Genomic DNA, 22827 nt, shown 5'->3' on the forward strand with positions numbered 1-22827 from the left:
ATGGATAAAATATTATCAAGAACTTTGGACAGAAGAGAATAATGAAGAGGATGAAATAAATTTAACAGAAATTGATGAACAAATAGACCCTATAACATTTGAAGAATTAGAAACATCAATTAGAAACTGTAGAAATAAAAAAGCTCCTGGCATACAAAACATAAATAACGAATTAATAAAATATGCACCAATTTCTTTTAAATATCGTTATTTAGATTTAATAAATATATGTTGGAAAACAGGTTATGTTCCAGAAGAATGTAAAATCGCCAAAATTAATCCGATATACAAAAAAGGAGACAGACATGACTGTGCGATTTATAGGGGAATAAGTATACTAAATACAGGTTATAAAATCTATGCATCTATAATAAAAAAAATCGCTTTAATGTAATAATGGAACATATAATCAATGAATCTCAAAATGGATTCAGAAAAGGAAGATCTTGTTCTGACTGTACATTCACTGTTTCTCAAATAATTGAGAAACATAGGGAATTCAATTTACCAACATTTATGGCATTCACAGATTATGAAAAAACGTTTGATAAAGTTAATTGAAAGAGGCTGTGGGACATAATGCAACAAAAAGGCATACCACAACTCTTAATAAAATAATCTTTACTAATAATAAACCTGTAGCCGAAATTTTTTCTGGTAATTTTCGATTTTCCAAAAATAATTGGTCGTAACACATATAATTAACCACCCTGAAACCGAAAATCGCTTTTTTGACATTTTTGTTTGTATGTCTGTCTGTCTGTCTGTCTGTATGTTTGTTACCTTTTCACGTGATAATGGCTGAACGGATTTCGATGAAAATTGGAATATAAATTAAGTTTGTTGTAACTTAGATTTTAGGCTATATGGTATTCAAAATACATTATTTAAAAGGGGGGTTATAAGGGGGCCTGAATTAAAGAAATCGAAATATCTCGCTTATTATTGATTTTTGGTTGGGGATACCAGCCTGAACGACTTCAGGCTGGTATTTATTTATTATTTTATACTTTATTGGCATCATTACCTTTGTTGGTTGGTATATTTTATGTTTATAATTTTCTAGGTTTATTATATATTCCTTTATTAATAAGTGATTTTTATATTAATAATCTATTTTATTTATGTATAATTATAGCATTTTTGGTTAAGATACCTATATTTTTAGTTCATTTATGATTACCTAGGGCTCATGTAGAAGCACCTGTTTCGGGTTCAATAATTTTGGCTGGTGTATTATTAAAGTTAAAAATGTTACATAACAAAAGTTTCTTTAAAAATCATTTGCGATAAGTTTTATTCCTTAAAAAATGTTGATAGGACTGATATTTAATGAGATAAATGAGTTTTAAAATTAAGATAACTGCCATCTAAGGCCGTGTAATGAATTAAAAAACAAATGACTTCGTCTATAAGGGGCCTTGGACAGCAACAATCGAAAGCTATGAAAGCTAGCCTACAGAGAATGTTTCTGTGTTTGTATGAAGTAATATCGGAAGCTAAATTAACCGATTTGTATAATTAATTATTATTTCACCATTGGAAAGTGTAGTTTCTCTAGATGGACATAATGCTATAATTTTATTACAGTAACTTCTGATATAATATAATATAATATAATATAATATAATATAATATAATATAATATAATATAATATAATATAATATAATATAATATAATATTATATTATATTATATTATATTATATTATATTATATTATATTATATTATATAATTTAAGTTATTTTAAAGGTTCAGAACCATAGTGGGCCAAACCCCATTTACTGAATACATAGAAAAGAAGGGTTAAAATTAAGTTATTACCATAATTCAATGGAAACATATAACAAGTAATATAAAGTTTACACATTAAAACTAAATGATATGTCAGTCTTCATTAAACTATGGTTGCATGTAATAGCAAATAAGAAACATGTTAAAGGAATTGCCATTGCACCAAATGAGTGCTCTCTGGACCGAAATGATCGCATTTTAATTATTTAAACATAATTTAAATTAAGTAACATATTAAACGATTTACCCTTCTATCAAACACGAATGTTCCCTGGATCAAATGTCCTATTTTATTTATGTAATTACTTTATATTTATTTCTAACGGGTGCAGCGGAGCGCACGGGTACGGCTAGTAATATAATATACTATACTATAATATAATATAATATAATATAATATAATATAATATAATATAATATAATATAATATAATATAATATAATATAATATAATATAATATAATATAATATAATATAATATAATATAATATATGTAATATTATATAATATAATTTAAGTTATTTGAAGGGTTCATAACCATAGTGGGCCAAGCGCCATTTACTGAATACGTAGAAAACAATGGTTAAAATTAAGTTATTAACATAATTCAATGGAAACCTATAACAAGTAAAATAAAATATACACATTAAATCTAAATGATGTCAATCTTCATTAAACTATGGTTGCATGTAATAAAAATTAAGAAACAGGTTAAAGGAATTGTCATTGCACCAATGGCATGTAATAAAAATTAAGAAACAGGTTAAAGGAATTGTCATTGCACCAAATGAGTGTCTCTGGACCAAAATAATCGCATTTTAATTATTTGGATGCAATTTAAATTAAGTAACATATTAAACAATTTATCCTTCTATCAAACACGAATGTTCCCTGGATCAAACGTCCTATTTTAATTATGTAATTACTTTATATTTATTTCTAACGGGTGCAGAGGAGCGCACGGGTACGGCTAGTAAGAAATATGTACACTAATAACCAAATTGTAATTGATTGTAAAGAAGGACAACACATAGCCAATATAAATAGACGAGTAAGACAAGGGTGCCCATTGTCACCGTCACTTTTTAATGTGTATATGGACGACATCGTGCTGAAGTGGCAGATGGATTTGAAAGTACATTTTAAAATAAAAAACAAACTTAGATACGATACTTTTTACCGATGATCAGGTTTTAATTTGTGCTTCCGAAGATGACCTACAAATGGCAATATTTAAATTAAACAAAATTAGCAGAGAAAATAGCTTAACTATATCGGCTACCGTACTAAAACAAAAGTGTTAGCCTTTAGAGGATTAGAAACAATTAGAACCAAAATTGTGTTGAATGGAAGAATGATAGAACAAATTAATGCTTTCAATTATCTGGGCTGCAATGTCTCATATGCAAGACAAGAAGATTTTACAAATAAAATAAACAAATTTAATTATTTCTGAGGGGTAATAAAAAGAAATTTAAAATATAATAGCAAAGAAATAAGATTAAAATTTTACAAAGTTATGGCAGTCCCTATGTTGCTGTACGGCTCTGAATTCTGGACTCTTACTAAATTCCAAGAAAAAAGAATCGAGGTGATAGAAATGAGGTTTTTGAGAAGTATAGCAGGTTATACTCTCTTAGACAAGAAACGCAATGAAGACATCAGACTAGAACTGAATATATTCAATTTAATTGAAAAACTCACAGAATATAGGAATAAATGGAAGCAACACATTGAAAGAATGACTCAAGATCGTATTCCTAAATTAATATTTGATTACAGACCAACGGGTAAACGAAACATAGGTAGACCCAGGAAAAGATGTTTAAACAATTTTAAAATGTATATACATCATGAGACCGGAACGAGCCAAACAAGGCTTAAACCATGTGGCTGCTGCTGCTGATGATACTGCTGCTGCTGCTGATGATGATGATGATGATGATGATGATGATGATGATGATGATGATGAGAAACATACCGCTCTACCGCACGTGTGACATCCGATCGCTCCGAAGGCAAGCGAGTGACTAATCCAAACACCCCTTGGCGTAACTAAATGGACTCGCCTGACCCAGGCGCACATCTCCGGCGACTGTCAGGACTAAATAATCGTACTGTACATGCGCAGTATCAGTGCAAGAATTTCAGTACTGTTTGTTTTGGCGCATACCGCATTATATTTACAAGTCAGATTTATTTATTTCAACGACAACTCTATAAAGTTTCCCTGTGTTTCAGGTGAAATTGTTATAGATGTTATGGACAGGAGGACAGATTCTTTACCTTCGAGATCGAATTGGCACCTGCAGACGCTATCATGCATCATTTTCATGATAGTATGTACCGGAGGCTTGGTGGTTTCAAGTTGTCTCACCTTGTACATATTGCTATGTACACGATACTATCCTCTCCTTCTCCTGTATTTTGTATGGGTGTGGTATGATCATGATTCAAGAGACTCGCTGGAAAGAAGGTAATAAACTTACGTTAAAATATAACAATTAAAATTCAGAGGATATCACATAAAGAAGCGACGATCTCTTAAATCTCTTTATTTTTCGAACCGAGTTTCTATGGTCTCGAATCAACTGTCGCACTACTAAGAATATGGCACATAAAAAAAAACCGGGCCACCTACATTTTCTTTAAAATTTTTGAAAATTGTAGTTTTTTTTCCACAATTGTATGTGTGCTGAGGTTCATTTAGTCATTCATTTATTTTGTGACACTTAAAAATGCAATACTGAATACGTAATAGCCAACAATTATCTGAAAATAATAATCTTTCTTCTTTCAATATTGTTTGTAAACTTGTCAGACTCCTTTCAAGCAAAACTGAAGAAGTCTACAGATTGGTGAGCTCTTTTGAAGCACTATTGGAGTACTTCAATGTATACAAATCTTGCTAAGTCCTACCGATTCAGCAAAAGTGGTTGCATTGATGCAAGATGGGAATAGTCAGCGTTATGTGGCTGCAGTTCTTGGGATTCCTCGATCCACCGTACAACGGGAGAGATAGGAGGTTATTCCAGGATATCCGGTTCAGGGAGAAAACGAGTAACTTTGGCTTTTGACGACCATTTTATTGTTCTAAACACGTTAAGAGATCGCCATTCCACAGCTGTTAAGACCAGAAGAGCCTCCTGAAAATATGAAAAGTTAACGTGAGTGAGAGAACTATAAGAAGACGTCTGGTTGAATCTGAGCTGAAATTCAGAAGACCAGCTAAAGGCCCAGAATTGCTCCAGCAACATCGTGTTGAACGATTACGTTTTGCTCAAAATCATGCTAATTGGAATCTGGGGGAGTGACGAAGAGTGCTCTTCACAGATGAATCGAGATTTAGTTTACGATCTTCAGATGGACGTGAAAGACTGTGGATAGGAGAACGTTTTTTTCCATGTACCTTCAGTTCACGTATCAGTTTCCAAGATGGATCAGTAATGGTGTGGGGTGGCATTTCGTATGAAGCTCGCAGATAACTTGCATTAATAGAGGTGCTTTGACTGCTCCAAGATACATCGAAGAGGTTCTAATTGAACATGTGGTACCATATGCCCCACTTATTGGTGAAGAGTTCCTGTTAATGCATGATAATGCCTGCCCTCATGCTACAAGAATCGTGGATGAGTTCCTTCACGACGTTATATTGAATAGGACTGCATGGCCAGCAAGAAGTCTTGATATAAACCCTATTGAACATGTGTGAGTCTTTCACGACGTTGCATTGAATAGGATGGCATTGCCAGCAAGAAGTCCTGATATAAACAATATTGAACATGTGTGGGGAAATCTAGGGAAGCGAGTTAGAAGTCGTCTACCTCCTCACAGCAACTTACAGCAGCTCCGAAATGTTCTAAGTGAAGAATGGAATAGCATCGACCAGACTGACATCCAGAATCTGATCGAAAGGTTGAATCGACTAATGGTAGCAGTCATTCAATCACGGGGAGGCAATACCTGCTATTAGCAATATCTAGGTGGCCACAAAACCAGTTGAACATTTGGAAGAAAATTGATACAATATGTAAGTTTTTACACCTTTTAATTATACCCATTGTTTGGCGTTGAAGTTTTAGTTTTTTTGTTATTTAACGACGCTGTATCAACTATAGGTTATTTAGCGTCGATGAGATTGGTGATAGCGAGATGGTATTTGGCGAGATGAGGCCGAGGATTCGCCATAGATTACCTTGCATTTACATTACGGTTGGGGAAAACCTCGGAAAAAACCCAACCAGGTAATCAGTCCATGAGGGGATCGAACCCGCGCCCGAACGCAATTTCAGACCGGCAGGCAAGCGCCTTAACCGACTGAGCCACGCCGGTGGCTTTTTGGCGTTGAAAATAATAACACAAGTCATAGAAAGAGTTTGTTTCCTGGAAAGCAATGTTTTCTTCATTTCATAATGGGTTTTCGGATTCTCACATCATAAAAAAAAATTGAGTAGCTTTAGGTGGCCTGGTTCCCCCCCCCCCGCTGAGTGTATATTCATAAAGTATTCTGATTATTGAAATAGGCTATGTCGAATTCAGTAACAATGAGATTAAGAATACGAACTAAACGCTGCTTCATTATTGCGTGCATTCTTCACCTCAGGTGTACTCTGATGAATAATATCCCCTTATTTGTAAATCTCAATTCGCCACCTTTACCAACGTGATACCTAAAAAATAAACATATAACAAAATATAGCATCTCCAATGATCTCAGAATGCACTTGCTCGTCAGACGACCTATGTTTTACATTTTAGTTTTAATATAATTTTCTGCTTACAGATCTCAGCGAGTAAGAGGATTGGCCATTTGGAGATATTTCCGCGACTATTTTCCTGTTCGTCTAGTAAAAACAGCCGAATTGGATCCGAATCTGAGTTATATGTTTTGTGTTTTTCCACATGGCGTTCTGGGCCTTGGAACTGCCATTAACTTCATTACTGATGCTAACAAAATGGATGAAGTTTTCCCAAATCACAAATCTTATTTGGCTACTCTGACTTACCATTTTAAATTACCCTACGTCCGGGAATTAGGACATGCTCTTGGTAAGTGATGGCAATTAGCTTACTTGTGAAAGCCACTTTATACGTTAATTATGTCTTCATCGATAAAATTGCACAGAACGTAATATCTATAATAACACAGGGTCCTCCATATATAAAACTGTCTTCATATCGTAACCTCAGCGGTACTATTTTACGCCTTACACAGTTACCACGAAGTTAGTCGCCGTTTCTGTGGTTATACTGTATCTTTACTTTTTAAAATCTGCTTAACGGAAAAAACGTTTATAAACAGCTTAAAATCAGTAAAAGTGGATCACAGGTTTGTCTCAGGACACAAAGTATCCTCCTGTTTCAATACTTTTTTGAAATTTTTGAAGATTGTTCTCAAACAATTGACTAATTTCTTGTTACGAAAAGTTCGAAATGACTTGTCGGATTTTCTTTCACTTTCCGCATAAATTAAACCATGTATAAAAAAACACACTACGATAGGTTATACAATATCTCAAACAACTGAAGGCATGAGAATGATATAATCCTAAGCCACACAGACGAAATTTTACAGGACACCATATTAAAGGTTTAGAGCCATATTCATAGACATTCTTAGCGCGGGTTTCCGATGGATGATCAGCGAATTAATGTTTTTCGTATTCATAAACCAGTGTTAGCGATATGATATATGATATGAATCCTGTACAAGTAATGACTCGATAGCCGAGGCTAGTTTAGCACGCTTGTAGCGCGGGCTAGCGAAGTGTCTATGCATAGCACCCTTAGAGTCCAATGATATTAGGTGCGGTATCATAATTTCTTCGGCGTATACTTACGTCATTTCTTGTGTAATTTTTACAATATTTTACTAGTAGCTTCTCCATACGTGTAAGAAATGAACTCACACAAAAATAACTTATTTGTTAAAAATGTGGCTTTGGACTATCTCATTCTCATCCCTTCAATTAGAAAAAAGACAATACCTTGTACTATACATGAATGAGTAATACAGGCGATTCGGTATCTCGTGAAACTTACCTGTGCGTAAGGGAAAAGAAGTGGACTGAGAAGCTTCCCTCCCTAGCTACACTTCCACTTGCAGGTAGCTAGCTCGCTTACCCCCACCATAAGGTTCGTACTGTAAGCTAAGACACACACAAGCACTTGGTATCACGGGATACCGAATGACCTATACCCAAATACTCTCTAACAATAATACTGGAAAGCTTCCCCGTTTAGCATTGCAAGCGGCGGCGAAAAGTGACTGTGCTCCTATCTAGCGGCTTGGATTGTTAATACACTCCGTGCGGCGTGCTGGGTTACGTGAGGAAAAGCGGAGAGGTGTGCTTGTGATGTCAATAATAAAATGTAAAGCAATAGCATTATTTAGAGTCACAGTGTTAACAACATTTTTAATTAATAAGAAGTTACAAAGTTATTGGAATAAAAATGAAATGACACGATTCTCGAATTTTCAAATGTAATTATGATTTAGTTGTGCGTGTCTTTAGAAGCTTTCATACTTCGCCTATTTCGTTTCTTAGCTAGTGGTTAACCATTTTATTTTGATGCAACAATTTATTAGTACATTAAAATATTTGTCAGTGAAGATACTGGCACAGTTGCTGCTTTAGGGATAGAGCATATATCTTGTATGTTATCTATTACATCAAGCAGATGTGATTTTAAAATCTCTGCAAGCATGGTACCTTTTGAAAGAAAATAACCTATAGTTTGCTTTACATTTTTGCACATTCCTCGAATAATGAAAACCATTGCAAGTTGTACTTCTGAAATTTTTACGTCAGTTCAAGTTTGTTGATTAGGTCTATTTATATCTAATTCAATGAATCATTCGAAGTGTGTGCTTTAGCTTTATAAGTTATATTTTCCTTCAAAGACATTTCATCTACAACAATAACAGAACGTTTTCATTCAGTGATGGAATATCCGATTTTATTATTAATAATGAACTGTAAAATGGTGGGATTTATACCGGGGCCTATATCAAATTCATGAAGTCAATTTTGGAGAGATCTAACTGTTGACAAACATAATTTTCATCTTAAAAACCTTTAGCCTTGAGGTGAGCAATAATGGAATGTTGCGGCAAAACTTTTGTCGTAACTGGAATACCGTCTCCACATTTGCTTCTTTTTAAGCGCACTTGGGGATAATGAATTCACCATCTTAAACAATTTTAATTAAATCAGAGTTTGAATTTGCTGTGTTCGGAGCTTTCATTTACACTTGAGAAATTTTTCATCTTTTAGGAATACTTTAATCGTAAAAAAATGAACTTTATTAATGAAATATTAATAATGCCTTTAAAGTATAGGGCTAGGCAAATTATTTTGTCCGAATAACTACCTGAATCACTTATTATGAAAAAAACATGAGTCCACTTTCTTCACAAAATCAACAATTCACATTTTTATGTTACGCATCCCAACGCACACTGTTTGGTTAAAAAAGAAGTCAAGACTTTCAATTTTTGTATACGGAGAAACTATAAAGAAATTGTGTCTTGTATGAAGAAAGTAAAGTAGATTTATGCAGTTTGGTAACTGATTCAGTTAGCATAGAGAATATTATGTAATTGCTAATGTACTATCTAATTACATGGTAGAGAAGTATCGTCCGTCGTTTCTGTCTGATATCAGAGAACCAACAGCCTCCTCGATGCAAGATCTAATACGTTTCTCTGGGGCCTTCGTGGCTCTTTCATTGTGTTTTGATTTTGACCCACATCTTCGGAAGAAGAAGCTGTTAAATTTAGTGAATGAATAATTGTTACCTTCAGTCTGTTATTAAAAAGAAAATATTAAAAATTAACAATCCTACAACTGATTTGAAACTTCAGTATATTTTTCCAATTTATTACACTTTATTTTCACTTATTCCTGATGTTCCAAAGTGTTAGTTATTGAAGTCCTATAATCTAAAGTGATCTGAATATATTCTGTGATATTTTTGTACGAATATTCTGTCCCTCTAATCTAAACGGTTCGCCTAGAACTGATGACAATGTTTTTTGCTTAAGATATTGCTTGTGTTTTTTTTTTTTTTTTTTTTTTTTTTTAAGAATTTGAGATAAGGCCGCAAATAGCGATAGTAGCTGACGCGCCCTATTAAACCTCACTAACTAACGTCTAGGACTTCAGTCCTTGTCCTTTGCAGTTATTTACCTACATGGGTATGGCACACCTAAAAGACAAATGCAAATAACTGTAGTAGTAGAAGCAGTATTAATAATAATAATAATAATAATAATAATAATAATAATAATAATAATAATAATAATAATCTTGTAATAGAAAAGTAACATTCTACTGGTGTTTACATGACTACACTCTATCTCTATCTTTTGAAAATCTGATGAAAGATCTAGCAGCTAAGCGTAGTTTCTAAAACAAACAAATTCCACATTTAACTGACATTGTGTGCAACTATAATGAGAATAATCCTTACGACATCACGTGTTTGTTGAAGAACAAAACTCATATCACAGTTCATCGCGCTAATCGTCACGTCATCCTCGCTGCCTACAATCCCTGCCGCTAGACAGCACTGGTGAGTCATTCGCCACTTTTACCGGGAACTTTCCAGTATTATCATTGGAGAGTATTTGCTATACCTCCAGTGTTCTCAAATCATTAGAAAAACACATAGTAGCTTGCAATGTATTATTTCTTATCAAAAAAAGACTAACATAAATATCAGCCTAAGTAATCTAATAAATAAGAACAACAGACAAAGTTATACAAAATTTCTAGGACTTTTTATATACACCAGTTTAACATGGGAAAAGCGTATCGAATATACAAGCACAGAGTTATCAAGAGTTTTGTAATTTGTTAAAGAATCTAGTAACTTGCGTTTCACAAAATTATTTAAAATGCGCCTATTTTTCTTTCTAGTACACACCTGTGGAGTAACGGTTAGTGCGTTGGCCGCGAAACCAGGTGGCCAGGGTTCGATTCCCGTCGCAGCAAGTTATCTAGTTGAAGTTTTTTTCCAGGGGTTTCCCTCAACTCAATATGAGCAAATGCAGGATAACTTTCGGTTTTGGACCCCGGACTCATTTCACCGGCATTATCACATTCATCTCATTCAGACGCTAAATAACCTAAGATGTTGGTAAAGCGTCGTAAAATAACTTAGTAAAAGAATATATATATATATATATATATATATATATGTATATGTATATGTATATATACGATCTAGTCTTTTACACTAGACATAATACTGACAATTACTCATTAGTGGTCATCAAATTAGAAATGGTGAACAAATTAATATTCCATACTTCAGATTACATAAGACTAACACAAACTATTCTGTTATGGGGATGAAATTATATAATAAGCTTCCCAATCAATATTATAATTTACCAATAAAAAACTAGATGTTATAATTTGGCTGTTAATAAATCCTTTTTACTTTCTTGGTAAATTTTTTAACATAAATTCGCATGAAATTTATTTTTTATTAGTTACTATTAATACATTAAGTGTGAATCGCTTTAATTATTCTCTAAGTACTTTTGAGCATCTGTTGAAAAAATAATGACAATACAGATTGAAATAGAGTATATTGATTGTGTGATTGTGAAAATGTAGTCCTTACTCTTCAGTAGTGATTATGTATTGAGTTTTCTTAGAGTGATTTGTGAGGTGCACGTAACACGAAAAAACAAATTGATAAAATTATGCTATTGAAGAGCCATCGTAATTTTTGGGTTCAATCATTTAATGGAATATGTATGAATTTTAAAACTTCCACAATTTTCGGCCAAAATTTGTGAAATTTAAACTATATAAACAGATCTACAATACTGTATAATCTGTACACAATTTGGAGTCATTTAGTCTAATAGTTTTGAAATTATATTGGTTTCAAATATATTTTATATTGGCATCACTAAAATGGCTCCTTGCGTCAAAGTTTTCAAAATTTTTAATTCATATTTACTCAAAGTCTTGAAAATAGTCATGGGGATAAAAATTAATTAGCTTTGGAGATCAGTCTAAATAGAGAAACACAATACATTTTTAAACTTTATGAATTTACCATTACAGCATATTTAATCTAAGTAAAATATGAATATTTCCCGAAGAAACTTAATTTAAATATTTCATACAAATGCTAATTAAATTTTATTTATCAACATAATTAATCTTTGTGAGAAGTTTCAGACCAATATGACAATAACTGTTGTGCAAGGAGTTTTTCATTCAGTAAACTGCTTAAAATTTTAAAGTCGAAAAAACAGTATAAAAAAAATTTCCTCTCAACTCACGCACCGCATGTATGGCCATAGGCCTATATGATTATATGGTTAAATCATTTAAAACAGTCTCAAATATAATTACGATTATAAAAACAAAAAACGCGGATTTTCTTAATTTTTCAGCATTATTTCTTGTCTGAAATCAATTTCTCTCTTCTCCAGAATAATGTCTATATCTGTGTTATGTTGTGTTTCGTACTGACGTTTGACATTTTTTTACAAGTAATATAGTATATATTTTTCACTTATTAAACACTGTACTTCACCGCCATGTTCATTATATAAAAACTTAACATTAAAATCTCTATTTTTAATCTCGCTTGCGATCTGTCATGGTCTGCAACGTTGTACGTGCTGTACATCCTTGTGCCTCAGGTAGAAAAGCTCCGCGCTTATGGATAGAGCTTTAAAAAGCTCGCGCTCTGAAATACTAGTACGTATCGCATCCCTGAATTACACTTTTAAAGTGTTGTGGTTGTGCCTGATATGGAGGGGATAGAGCCGCTATCAATTTCAGATTAGTGGTGTACGAGTTCACACACTGACGTAAGTAGAATCTAATTATTATATTAATAAAAATTTAACTTTATTAAAATCATGTAAGTCTTGTTATTAACCCTCTGTGAGCATTTTACGGATTATTTTAATGAATGTGTTGAAATGTTGTCTGGAATAATACCAGATGATGGCTGCCCTGCGTGCTCACTTGCTGAAAATAATGCGCCTTGGTGGATTTTTTGGTAGTTAGCTTGCGATTGCGGAGTAATACATGTCGGTTTTGTTTATGTCTACTTCAATCTTTAATTGGAAATAGTATAGACTCTAGAGTTTCTTTATAATGAGAGTTGAGACGTTGACCCCATCAACAATTAAAATATGTAATGACGTGATAGCACTGAAAATGGAAAAACAAAACTCCTATGAGAAGTAAAACCATATACCTATATTATATTGTATAGAAATATTAAACGAATTTGATACATAATTTTATAATGTAATATAATATCATTTTACAATATAATTTATTATTTATAAAACAAAAAAATATTATTACAACTAGTTTGTCACTGAGAAGTAAGGAAAAGTTGGATATCCACGGACTCTCACATGTGCTCGGTTACACTGACCTCTAGCGCTTGAAAGTGGAACTAAACGCCGGCCCACAGAGAAACAAAACAGGAAAATTCGCTCAGTGTCCATTCTTTGAAATCCCTATTCGCTGTGCAGACAACTACGCTATCAAACAACAATGTAATTTAGCCGCAATAACTACGATAATGAAATCCCGCGTCACATAAAATGGCGTTGAACGAATGAAACCAAAGCCTTCTTAATACCGTCAACCGGGGTTACTTTACACACTTTTTTTGCTTATTCGTTAAAATAATTGAAGTTTATCAAGTTAGATACACAAATTAATTTTTATATGAATATTCCTGGTTAATTTGAGTAAATTTGAAAATCTATTGGTTGTACATATGCATTATGACACACTTGTAAATAAATAATCACGTGTGTAAAGATGCCCCGTTTACGCGGTTACTTTACACACATATTTACTTTGCCTTATAATCGAGTATTCTGTTCAATATGGTCCAACATTGCACTGTTTTAAGTACTGGGATTGGAAAGGTAAAACATTTCTGAACAATATGATGTGTTTCGCAATTTATTAGCCCACTACAGTTAACACAGTGAGAACAAAATATATTGGTAAATTCCTGAAAATGAAATATTTTATATAAAAGTAAAGAAATGTAATAACAGTACAATAAATGGTTATATGCTGTTCATGAATGTGCTGCTACATTGTGATTTTCCTGGGGAGGTGCTGTAGGAAGCCTTTTCAGAACCTGGTGACGGTCCAACGGTTGAGGGATAGCGTCATGCTAACCACATGACTATACTGCTACCTACTAGTTGCAGTAGCCGATTCAACTGGCATTGATCCTTCAGAGCTGACGTGCCACGGATTATTTAAAATAATAATGATAATAGTACTGATAATAATAATCTACAAGTAACGACCTTGTCTGTTTGAAAGTCATTTATTTTCCCCTATCATTGACGGGAATTGATCCTACCACCATTAATAGTGACATTATACATCATATTAAAAAGAGTTTTTATTTTTAATTAGTGTCCATAAACACTTCACATTGTGTAAAGTTGCCCCGTTCAGAGGTACATTAGGTTATCATTCTTGTTTTCCCTCTCGCAGGGTAGCACATGTAACAAAAAACTGGTCAGGCAGTCATTTCCCGCGTCCGAAAGCTTCATAATTTCATGCAATACTAGTCACAATTGAATGTATGAACTGAACTATTCAGTACAACACAAAGTTTTTACACATAGAAAAAAAGAGTAAAAATACTTGCCTCGTGAAATTCACCAGCAACAATGGTGTATAACAGCTTTAATAATGGCACACACTTCAGACTACTACACACATGTGCTGTTATCACACAGAATCAGTTCCACGGAGTTGCTACACATTGTCTGTAATGTACGGCCATCTAAACATTTTTTCTAGAAATGTGTAAAGTTACCGCCCTTGTGTAAAGTATACCCGGTTGACGGTACGCCTATATCATGATTAACGAAAAAAACTGAAGCTTACCAACAAAACATAACCCTTCTTTATACGCATTTCTTATTTATATTTGTTAAATTATAAAATGTATAAACAAATATTTCAAATGTTTAATATTTTTGCAAATTTCTTGAGTTAATAACGAATCAAATGAGACAGTTCCCATCGTGATAGGTGCTGTCGTTCTCAAAATTTTGCGTAAGCAACGAAATTATAACAATACTTTTAAAGCATGTCTTAAATGAAGGAAATTTAATTATGATATGTACTTTATTTCATTTTAATGTCGTTAAAAACCTCTCATGTATTTCAGAAGCAACTTAAATCATATTAATTAATATAGAAATGTATAATAATTTATAAATGAAATCAATTTAAAAAAAATACAAAGTTTTATTAGTCAGACGTAAAGTCATACTTTTCGTTGTTCGAATGCTATGTAGTAGTATTTGTATCGGCCTACCTTCGGCTCGCGGGAGTTTAGCTGGTGGTGATTTTTTTATACAGAACTACAGACAGTTACCTATTTCACTTTTCTCAGGAAGAGTATTCTTTTGCATGTCAAAATTATTCTCAAGGTTTTTGGTACAAACTTGTATACACAGGTCATATCTCGGCAATTACGCAGTTAAATGAAAACTGAGAGATATAGTGACACGAGTGTAATGAGTAACATATTAACAATTCTTATTTTAATGTAAACGATGCTATCTTTTCAGGTTTTTGTCCAGCAACCCCGAAAAGTATCAGCAATGTGTTAAGCAGACCAAACTCGGTGCTGGTGCTTATTGTAGGAGGAGCTGCCGAATCACTTCGTAGTCGACCTGGACAGTACCTATTTTTTCTGAAACAACGTAAAGGTTTTGTGAAGATGGCTTTGAAACATGGGTAAGTGGAAGTAGTGGGTAAACTTCACCAATATCAACTGCCTTCGTGATCTCGTGGTCAGCATGCTGACTCCCAGATCTGGAGGTCCCAGATTCGATTCCCTGGCTGGGTGTCTAGACTCTAGAAGTTTATATGATTGTGAGTATGATTGCGAATATGCCGAGTTATTAAATAACTCATCTTCAAAACATAAAATACAATATAACAGGACTGTTTCTATTCAGATGAATACATGTTTCTACATCACATTGTTGACATGTAACGCATCAGTTAGCACAACCAGAAAGCATTAAGACATGCAAGGGAGTTAACAATGTATTAAAAATATATTATGTATCAATAACCTCCTTTATCATTCACTAAACCAATTGAATTTGATACATGATTTTCTTCTCTTCGCCCATACCACACCAGTTGATGCTTATATTTATGATATAGGCCATTTGTTATCTCGTGAAACCTACCTGCGCGTGAAGGAAAGGACAAAGTAGATTGAGAAGCTGTGCTGTGTCTCATATAAGTGTTGGAAAATAAGCGTGATTATTGTGATATGTGAATTAGTATTCAATTTGAGGGCTGGTTTTTTCTACCCAGTTATTTTCTGTATACATTATTGACCTTGAAATGACTTCTACGACGTCTTCTGCTGCCTCAAGATTACTCATGAATGACTCCACATCATCTAGTGTAAGTGATGCGAGACAGCCTTGTCCCTATTGCGGGCATTGGATTCATATAAACAAAGCTCATCCTGAAGAATATCGGAAGTTGATAACAACTCCAACCTTACAATCTGTTTCATCTAGTCTGGCTGAGGAATGTTCAAATTATACTGCTTCACAAACTGTAAGTACAAAAAAAAAAAAAAAAATACGAAAAATATAAAGAAAAATTAAAAATCTGAGAAGGAAAATTTAATACTGAAATGGATGATATACAATTCTGTGAAAATATTTCTGAATTTGTAGAATTTCTAGCTAACGCAATAGAATTATTGCTAGGTCCCAAAAATCCAACTAAAAGGTACTGTACATTGAAGCAAGAGAAAAACGAAACTTTCGTAATAACAATAGAAAGTATAAGACCTCAACAAATCCCCAAATAGCTTTCAAAAATGAACGATTACGACGGAAGGCTAAATTTGATTATGAAAAATTTCAATTTGATTATTTTTATCAAGTGAAAAAGGCTGTTAGAAAAATTCTAAATCGTAATGATGAAAATTGCGTAAAACATAATATTGCAGAAAATGAAGATTATTTTCGTAGTATATTTGAAATTACCGACCCCATAAAAGAGAATTATAATTCCATACATACTGATGAATCATTAATACCTTTAGAAATAACACAAGAATTAATATATACACAATTAACAAAATTGTAGTGGATGCAAGGTCTGGTCCTGATAAAGTAATTATGAAGACCATAAAAGACCCAGTTGCAGCATCGATAATAGCCAAGATAATGAATAGAATGTTAAAGAGAGATTTTGTTCCTGAAACGTATAAAGAAGCTAGAGCAATTTTGATTCATAAAGGTGGCGATATTCTACACTTTGACAAGTTGCATCCAATTAGCATTTCATCTGTTCTGCACAGAGTTATATCCAAGACTTTAGACTCCTTGATCAGAAACACTGTAAATCTTAATCCATGCCGGAGAGGTTTTCTTCATTAATATTAACATAGTAGATAGAATTCTGCGATCAGCTACTTCTAATAAGACTTCGGCATGCCTAATTTTTCTTGATATTAGCAAGGCACTTGATAGCGTAGGGCAGTAGTGTCAGAGTTGTAAGCTCCAAAAGCAGTTGTGGAGCTAGAGTCGGAGCTTGAACTGCTTATGTTGTGGAAGCACCGGAGCTCGGAACAGGCATAGTGGAGCGCTCCGCTCCGTTTAGGCTGTGTCTGACAACGCTGGCGTAGGGCATGACAATCTGATACCTACAATTCAAAGTTCTGCGCTGCCTCTCAGGATACAAAAATTATTAATTAACATGCTTGTAAATAATACTACCTGCATTCAAGTTGGGAGTAAACACACTGCAGCAATTCAATTAAGAAGAGGGGAGATGCAAGGTGATCCTGTTTCACCATTCTTGTTTAATATGAGCATTGACCATATTCTAAATGACCTAACTGAAAGAGATGTAGTAGATACTTATGATTATCGATTAACTCCCGACAAGTATTCTGTAACGATATTAGGATTTGCTGATGATCTTGTCATTATTGGTAAAGATAGTGCTGCTGCTAATGTTTTAATGACTATGGTTATCAACAATTTGCAAGAAAAAGATTTCAAAATAAATCCAGTGAAATCTAAGGCAATCGTTATTGAAAATGGACAATTTACTAGCGACGTCATTCATACGGCATTTGGCAGCATTGATAGTATTACTTCAGATCAAAAAATTAAATATTTAAGCGTTACATTTAACCAAGCCTTAGTATTTGACGAACAAAAAATATTAGACAAGCTCCGAAATAACTGTATACTCTATCTACAACTCATTTGCTTCAGTCTCACCAGAAACTAGTTATAATAAATAAATTTATCGCACAGATTCTTACCTATCCTCTTCAAACAGCCCGTGCCAGTAAAATTCCAAAACAGTTTGTAAATAAGACCGATAATATGATTCGAAGTGCTGTAAAACAAATTCTGCAGCTTCCTAGCAACACACTAGGATCGAACCCGCAACCTCGGGCACAGACGGCACAAAGTTTATAATGCTTTTTAATACCTTGAGAAGCCATTTGAATTTAAAGGTCACTGACCGGCAGAGATAAAATGTAAGATCCGTAGAACATTAAGACAAATCTAAGTGGGCATTTAGGGACCGAGGGGTATGTTTTTGTTTTCCTGAACTTCATGATAATGCTAACTCCTTTAAAGTTTGTGTGGCTGTAGCCTCTATGTATTTTCATTTGGTTTTACTTCGTTTATAGTTTGATTTTTAACATTATTTTATTTGTATTTCTGGTGATGTGGAAGAGAAGGCCTGGTGGCCTTAACTATGCTAAAATAAATAAACAGATAGATATGTGTATATAATATACAAACAAATTAAAAACACGTTTGAACGTAAGGCACGTGTTGAAATGTTTCCTTTCGTTGCCTGGTCTACAGTTGATTTAAATTGAGTTAATCCTTTACAGGCATTTGGCTAAGAAGTTCATTAATTGATGTAAGTGACGCTATGTAAAGATTCATCTTTATGGACGAGGAAAGCTTAGTAAAGACAATTCGTTTTAGTTGTCCATACTGTAGTTCCTGAGATTTCCGAAAAGTCTAAGAAGCAGTTTAATTTAAAAACAGAGACGAAAAGGTCAACCCGCGCAACACCGGGTGCTTTCATCTAGTTACTGAATAAAGAGAAGCCAAAGAAGAGACGGCGGGTTCTCAAAAAAAATTATTGTTTCAGCGAAGTAGGAATCTATTGTTCTGAGACATTAAGTATGATTTCAGAGCATCATACATAACAATAGCCCTAATAACTGCTGGCAGCAATGACAGCTCTCTAGTTTTAACACTGCATAAGAACGGCTTATAACCAATAGAAACAAAATGACGAAATAATTCCTTGCTTGTCCTCTGGTTGAGGTTCTGGTTGATATGTACATCTATTATCAGGCAGTACATCTCACTTGACGGTATGTATCAGAGGAAGAACAATTGTTTGTATGCATCTGAAGTCTGACTAGTGTAATATGCAGCTAATCGGCGATGTATGCAATGGAGGGGGGAAAGGAACTGGCTACTCTACCCATTATCTTCTGTCCTAGTTGCCTCATAAGTGGTACCTTCTTGGTATCACTTGTGAGGTTCAGAGCTCTCTTCGGATAGTTGACTAAACAACAACACCACCCTTGCTATACAAACATGAAAGTACTGAAACTTTTTATTTACCGGTACTATTGTTCCTATATCAACAGGAAGAACATCTGCATTCATCTGTACACCACTGTGCACTACATGAGCAGGACAACTAATCCCTTGAATATTCATTTCCAGCACAATGTTCAGTTCTTCTCTTATACCCACTAATGTTAGTATTATTATCTGCATAAAACGCAACTTTTTCAGGTATGTAATAGAATTACTCCAAAAACTGGCACTACTTTTAAACTCTTATGATTTCAAGCATCAAACATCAGAGACATAAACTTGGCAGTTTTAAGCTCTGACAGTTTTAAGTTCTGATTGTATTTAATGTTTTGCGTCAGTTGATAAAACGTTCACTAATTATGACTCTTACTTTGTCCTGGAGCATGTGAATTTATTTATTTTCAAATAGTTTCGTGATAATTTCAGACGTGTAGTACATTGAGGGAAAAGAATAGTTGTTTTGCTATGAGAAACACAGTACAAACACGCCTTCCTCACTAACAATACGTTTATCTTCTTCAGTTGGTTGTCCACCGTTGCTACTTACAAATGAAGTACGAGTAACACTGACTGGAAGTCCTAACGGCAACTGCAAGCTTGTGTTTTTTCCTTAATGTGCTACTTAATATCAGCTTCGCTGTGTAGTGGGTACAATGCTAGCGCTTAGCCTTGCATCCAGGCGGCTAGGGTTCGATACTCGATCAGGTCTGGGTGGAATTTGTGGTGGATAAAACAAAGGTTGCAGAGGGGGTTTTCTCGGGCTACTTTCATTTTCTACTTTCATTCCACCAACACTCTCCATTTCACCCTCATTTCTGTAATAGTACAAATAGACTGGAGTGATGTCTGGGAGTAATACAGGTTTCCGATGCTAATCTAGTTCTAAGGATTTGTGGCTCCGGGCTCTATGTACCAGGCTCGTCACTAGCCGATGGAACCTTACCTACAGGGCAGTGGCGGCTGGTAAGGCATTCTGGTGGTGGTGCCAAAAAAAAAGTTGCACGCAAATCACCCTAGTGAAAGGTGATAATCACAGCTTTACATTATGTTAAATAAAACATTAATATATTAAACCAGTTATTTTACAGGTGTGCAGTTAATAATGCACATAATAACAGTTACAATAACATTTCCGAAACTAATAACGAAATTTACAAAGACAGATAATGTAAAACTTTCTCAGTACCGTATTGTTAAATCAAAGACAAATAACTTTTATAACTAGTAAAATTACTGGCAAAAACACACGAAATGAACAATGATATAAGTAATAAATGAACACGTTTGCATTTTATTTAAACAGGCCAATGAATCCATGGCAGCTGCCTGAAAAACACTTGTTCATGTCCTGCACAGATATCATGTATTGTTTAACAAAAGCATCAACACTAGCAACAGTGTAGCAATATTTAGTTGCCGCAAAATAAAACTAATATTACACAAAATTAACAAATAGTGTTACATAATACGAAAAAAAAAATATCTTTGTAAAAAGAACCATGACTGACTATCTCCGCATTCAATATAGTTAAATGGATAATAATTTACACATTCCAATCCAAGTTGTGTGCATTAGTTTTGAATTGGTAACTTTACATTAAGATTTGGTGCGGAACTTTAACTTGTCTTTTCGTGCAAGTCTGCGCTTGATGGTTCCCTGCCTAACGTCTCCAACAACCCTGCCATCTAGCAAAATTTCTGCATTACTGCTCTCTAGCGGGCGGAATGTTAACTACCGAGTCAAATTGAATTCGGCTCAGTGTCTGCCATAAGAAACGCATATAAACTTGAGTCAGTAGCCTTTTGTACAGTGACAGTGTTGCCAACTCAGTGGAATTTCCGCTAGATTTGACGGATTTTAAAGGTTGTCAGAGGGAAAAATTTGCATTTAGCGGATAGCGGATATTTTGACGGATTTTGTAGTGTGTGTCAAAGGTTTTCAACGGATTTTCCACTAATTTAAATGAATAGAGTTTTAAAAGACACTTTTTATATTGAACGTTTATCTTAGATGTTAATAAGGTCCTGGTCCATTTAGCTTCTTTACTAAACCATGTCGCCGGAAGAAACACATCTTGCAGGTTACACTCTATAGAATCTAGACAATGAATGAAGGTGGGGTTAATTGCGGGTAAAAAATTAAAAATTCAGTTAGACAAGTAAGGATTTTATTGCATTTCCTTTGTCGGCTAGTGTGAGAGAAGTGGGTGCAACTTTTACTTCTTAGAAAAAGTCTCTCTAAGGTTTGTCTCCGAGTATATTGATGCTATACCAATGCCTGCACACCTCTTTCCCACCCACAAAAAGCATAGATCTTGTTATAGCAAAGGTACCCTTCCTTGATATTTTGCTGACTTCACTGAAAGACTAGGAGTGGCTAGGAGACACTATGTCTGGGTCTCTGTACACTTGGAGAGTCACGTACAAATGCAATAAAACGTGCTAAATTGCACTTTTAGTTGCTGGAAACGAGAACTGTTCTTGCATTAATTTCTGAAATCCAAATTTCGCTGTTCCCATGAGAAATGTGAAGTGAATTAACTTAAATCCCGCCTACAAGAAATTTTTGGCAAATAAAATCACAAATATTCGAAACAGTATGTTGAAACCATCCCATCATAGGAAGCAATTTCATGATAAAATAAATAAACAATATTGTCTTAATTCTGGTCAACATTTCTGTACTCAGTTTCATCTTTCAACCGGGAATGTAAAGTCTTATATGGTGCTGTGTGCGTGAAACATGCAGAGTTAATATTATTTAATACATTACACTAGCATTTTTACTATCATTCTAAAGTGTTGTCGTGAATTTAAATTATTACAAGTTATTAGTGTCACAATGCCTAAAGAAACTGTTAACAAATATACACAAAAATTTAGAAACGATTGGCTCTCGAACGAAGTAAGACTGGTTGGTTGAAGTACCGACGAATCCAACAATTGCGCGATGTAGATATTGTCAGTCTAATATTAATTCAAGATTGTCAGATATTCTCAATCATCGTAAAAGTAAAAAACATTTAAATGCTGCCAAGCCGTTCTCTTGAGAAAGACAATCTATATCGCAATTTCCCGTAGTTAAGCGCACTTATGAAGCTGCCTTAACTTTGTTTCTTGTGAATCACTGCGCAATAAGATCAGTAGATTACCTCTGCAATCTAACGAAAAAGTGTTTTAAATGAGCGGACCACGCCTCCATTATGCGTATTCATCGTACGAAGTGTAGCGGTATTATAAAGAATATTCTTTTCCCTCATTTCAAGTCGGAATTAAAACAGGACATAGGGCATGAATATTTCAGTGTGTTACTGGACGAATCTACTGACATAAGTGTCACCAAACTGTTAGCTGTGTGTG

General features: G+C 34.1%; 1 protein-coding gene across 1 annotated transcript in view; it reads left to right on the top strand.

Moving 5' to 3' along the window:
- LOC138705583 (2-acylglycerol O-acyltransferase 1-like) overlaps positions 1-22827 on the top strand; it is a 59139-nt gene that overhangs the window by 22854 nt on the left and 13458 nt on the right. The window contains exons 2-4 of the mRNA XM_069834186.1: positions 4035-4269; positions 6577-6842; positions 15406-15574. Of these exons, the coding sequence (XP_069690287.1) occupies positions 4035-4269; positions 6577-6842; positions 15406-15574 (670 nt within the window). The remainder of the gene's footprint in view (positions 1-4034; positions 4270-6576; positions 6843-15405; positions 15575-22827) is intronic.

The sequence above is a fragment of the Periplaneta americana genome, chromosome 9 (genome assembly GCF_040183065.1).
Source record: "Periplaneta americana isolate PAMFEO1 chromosome 9, P.americana_PAMFEO1_priV1, whole genome shotgun sequence".
Classification (NCBI taxonomy): Eukaryota; Metazoa; Arthropoda; class Insecta; order Blattodea; family Blattidae; genus Periplaneta; species Periplaneta americana.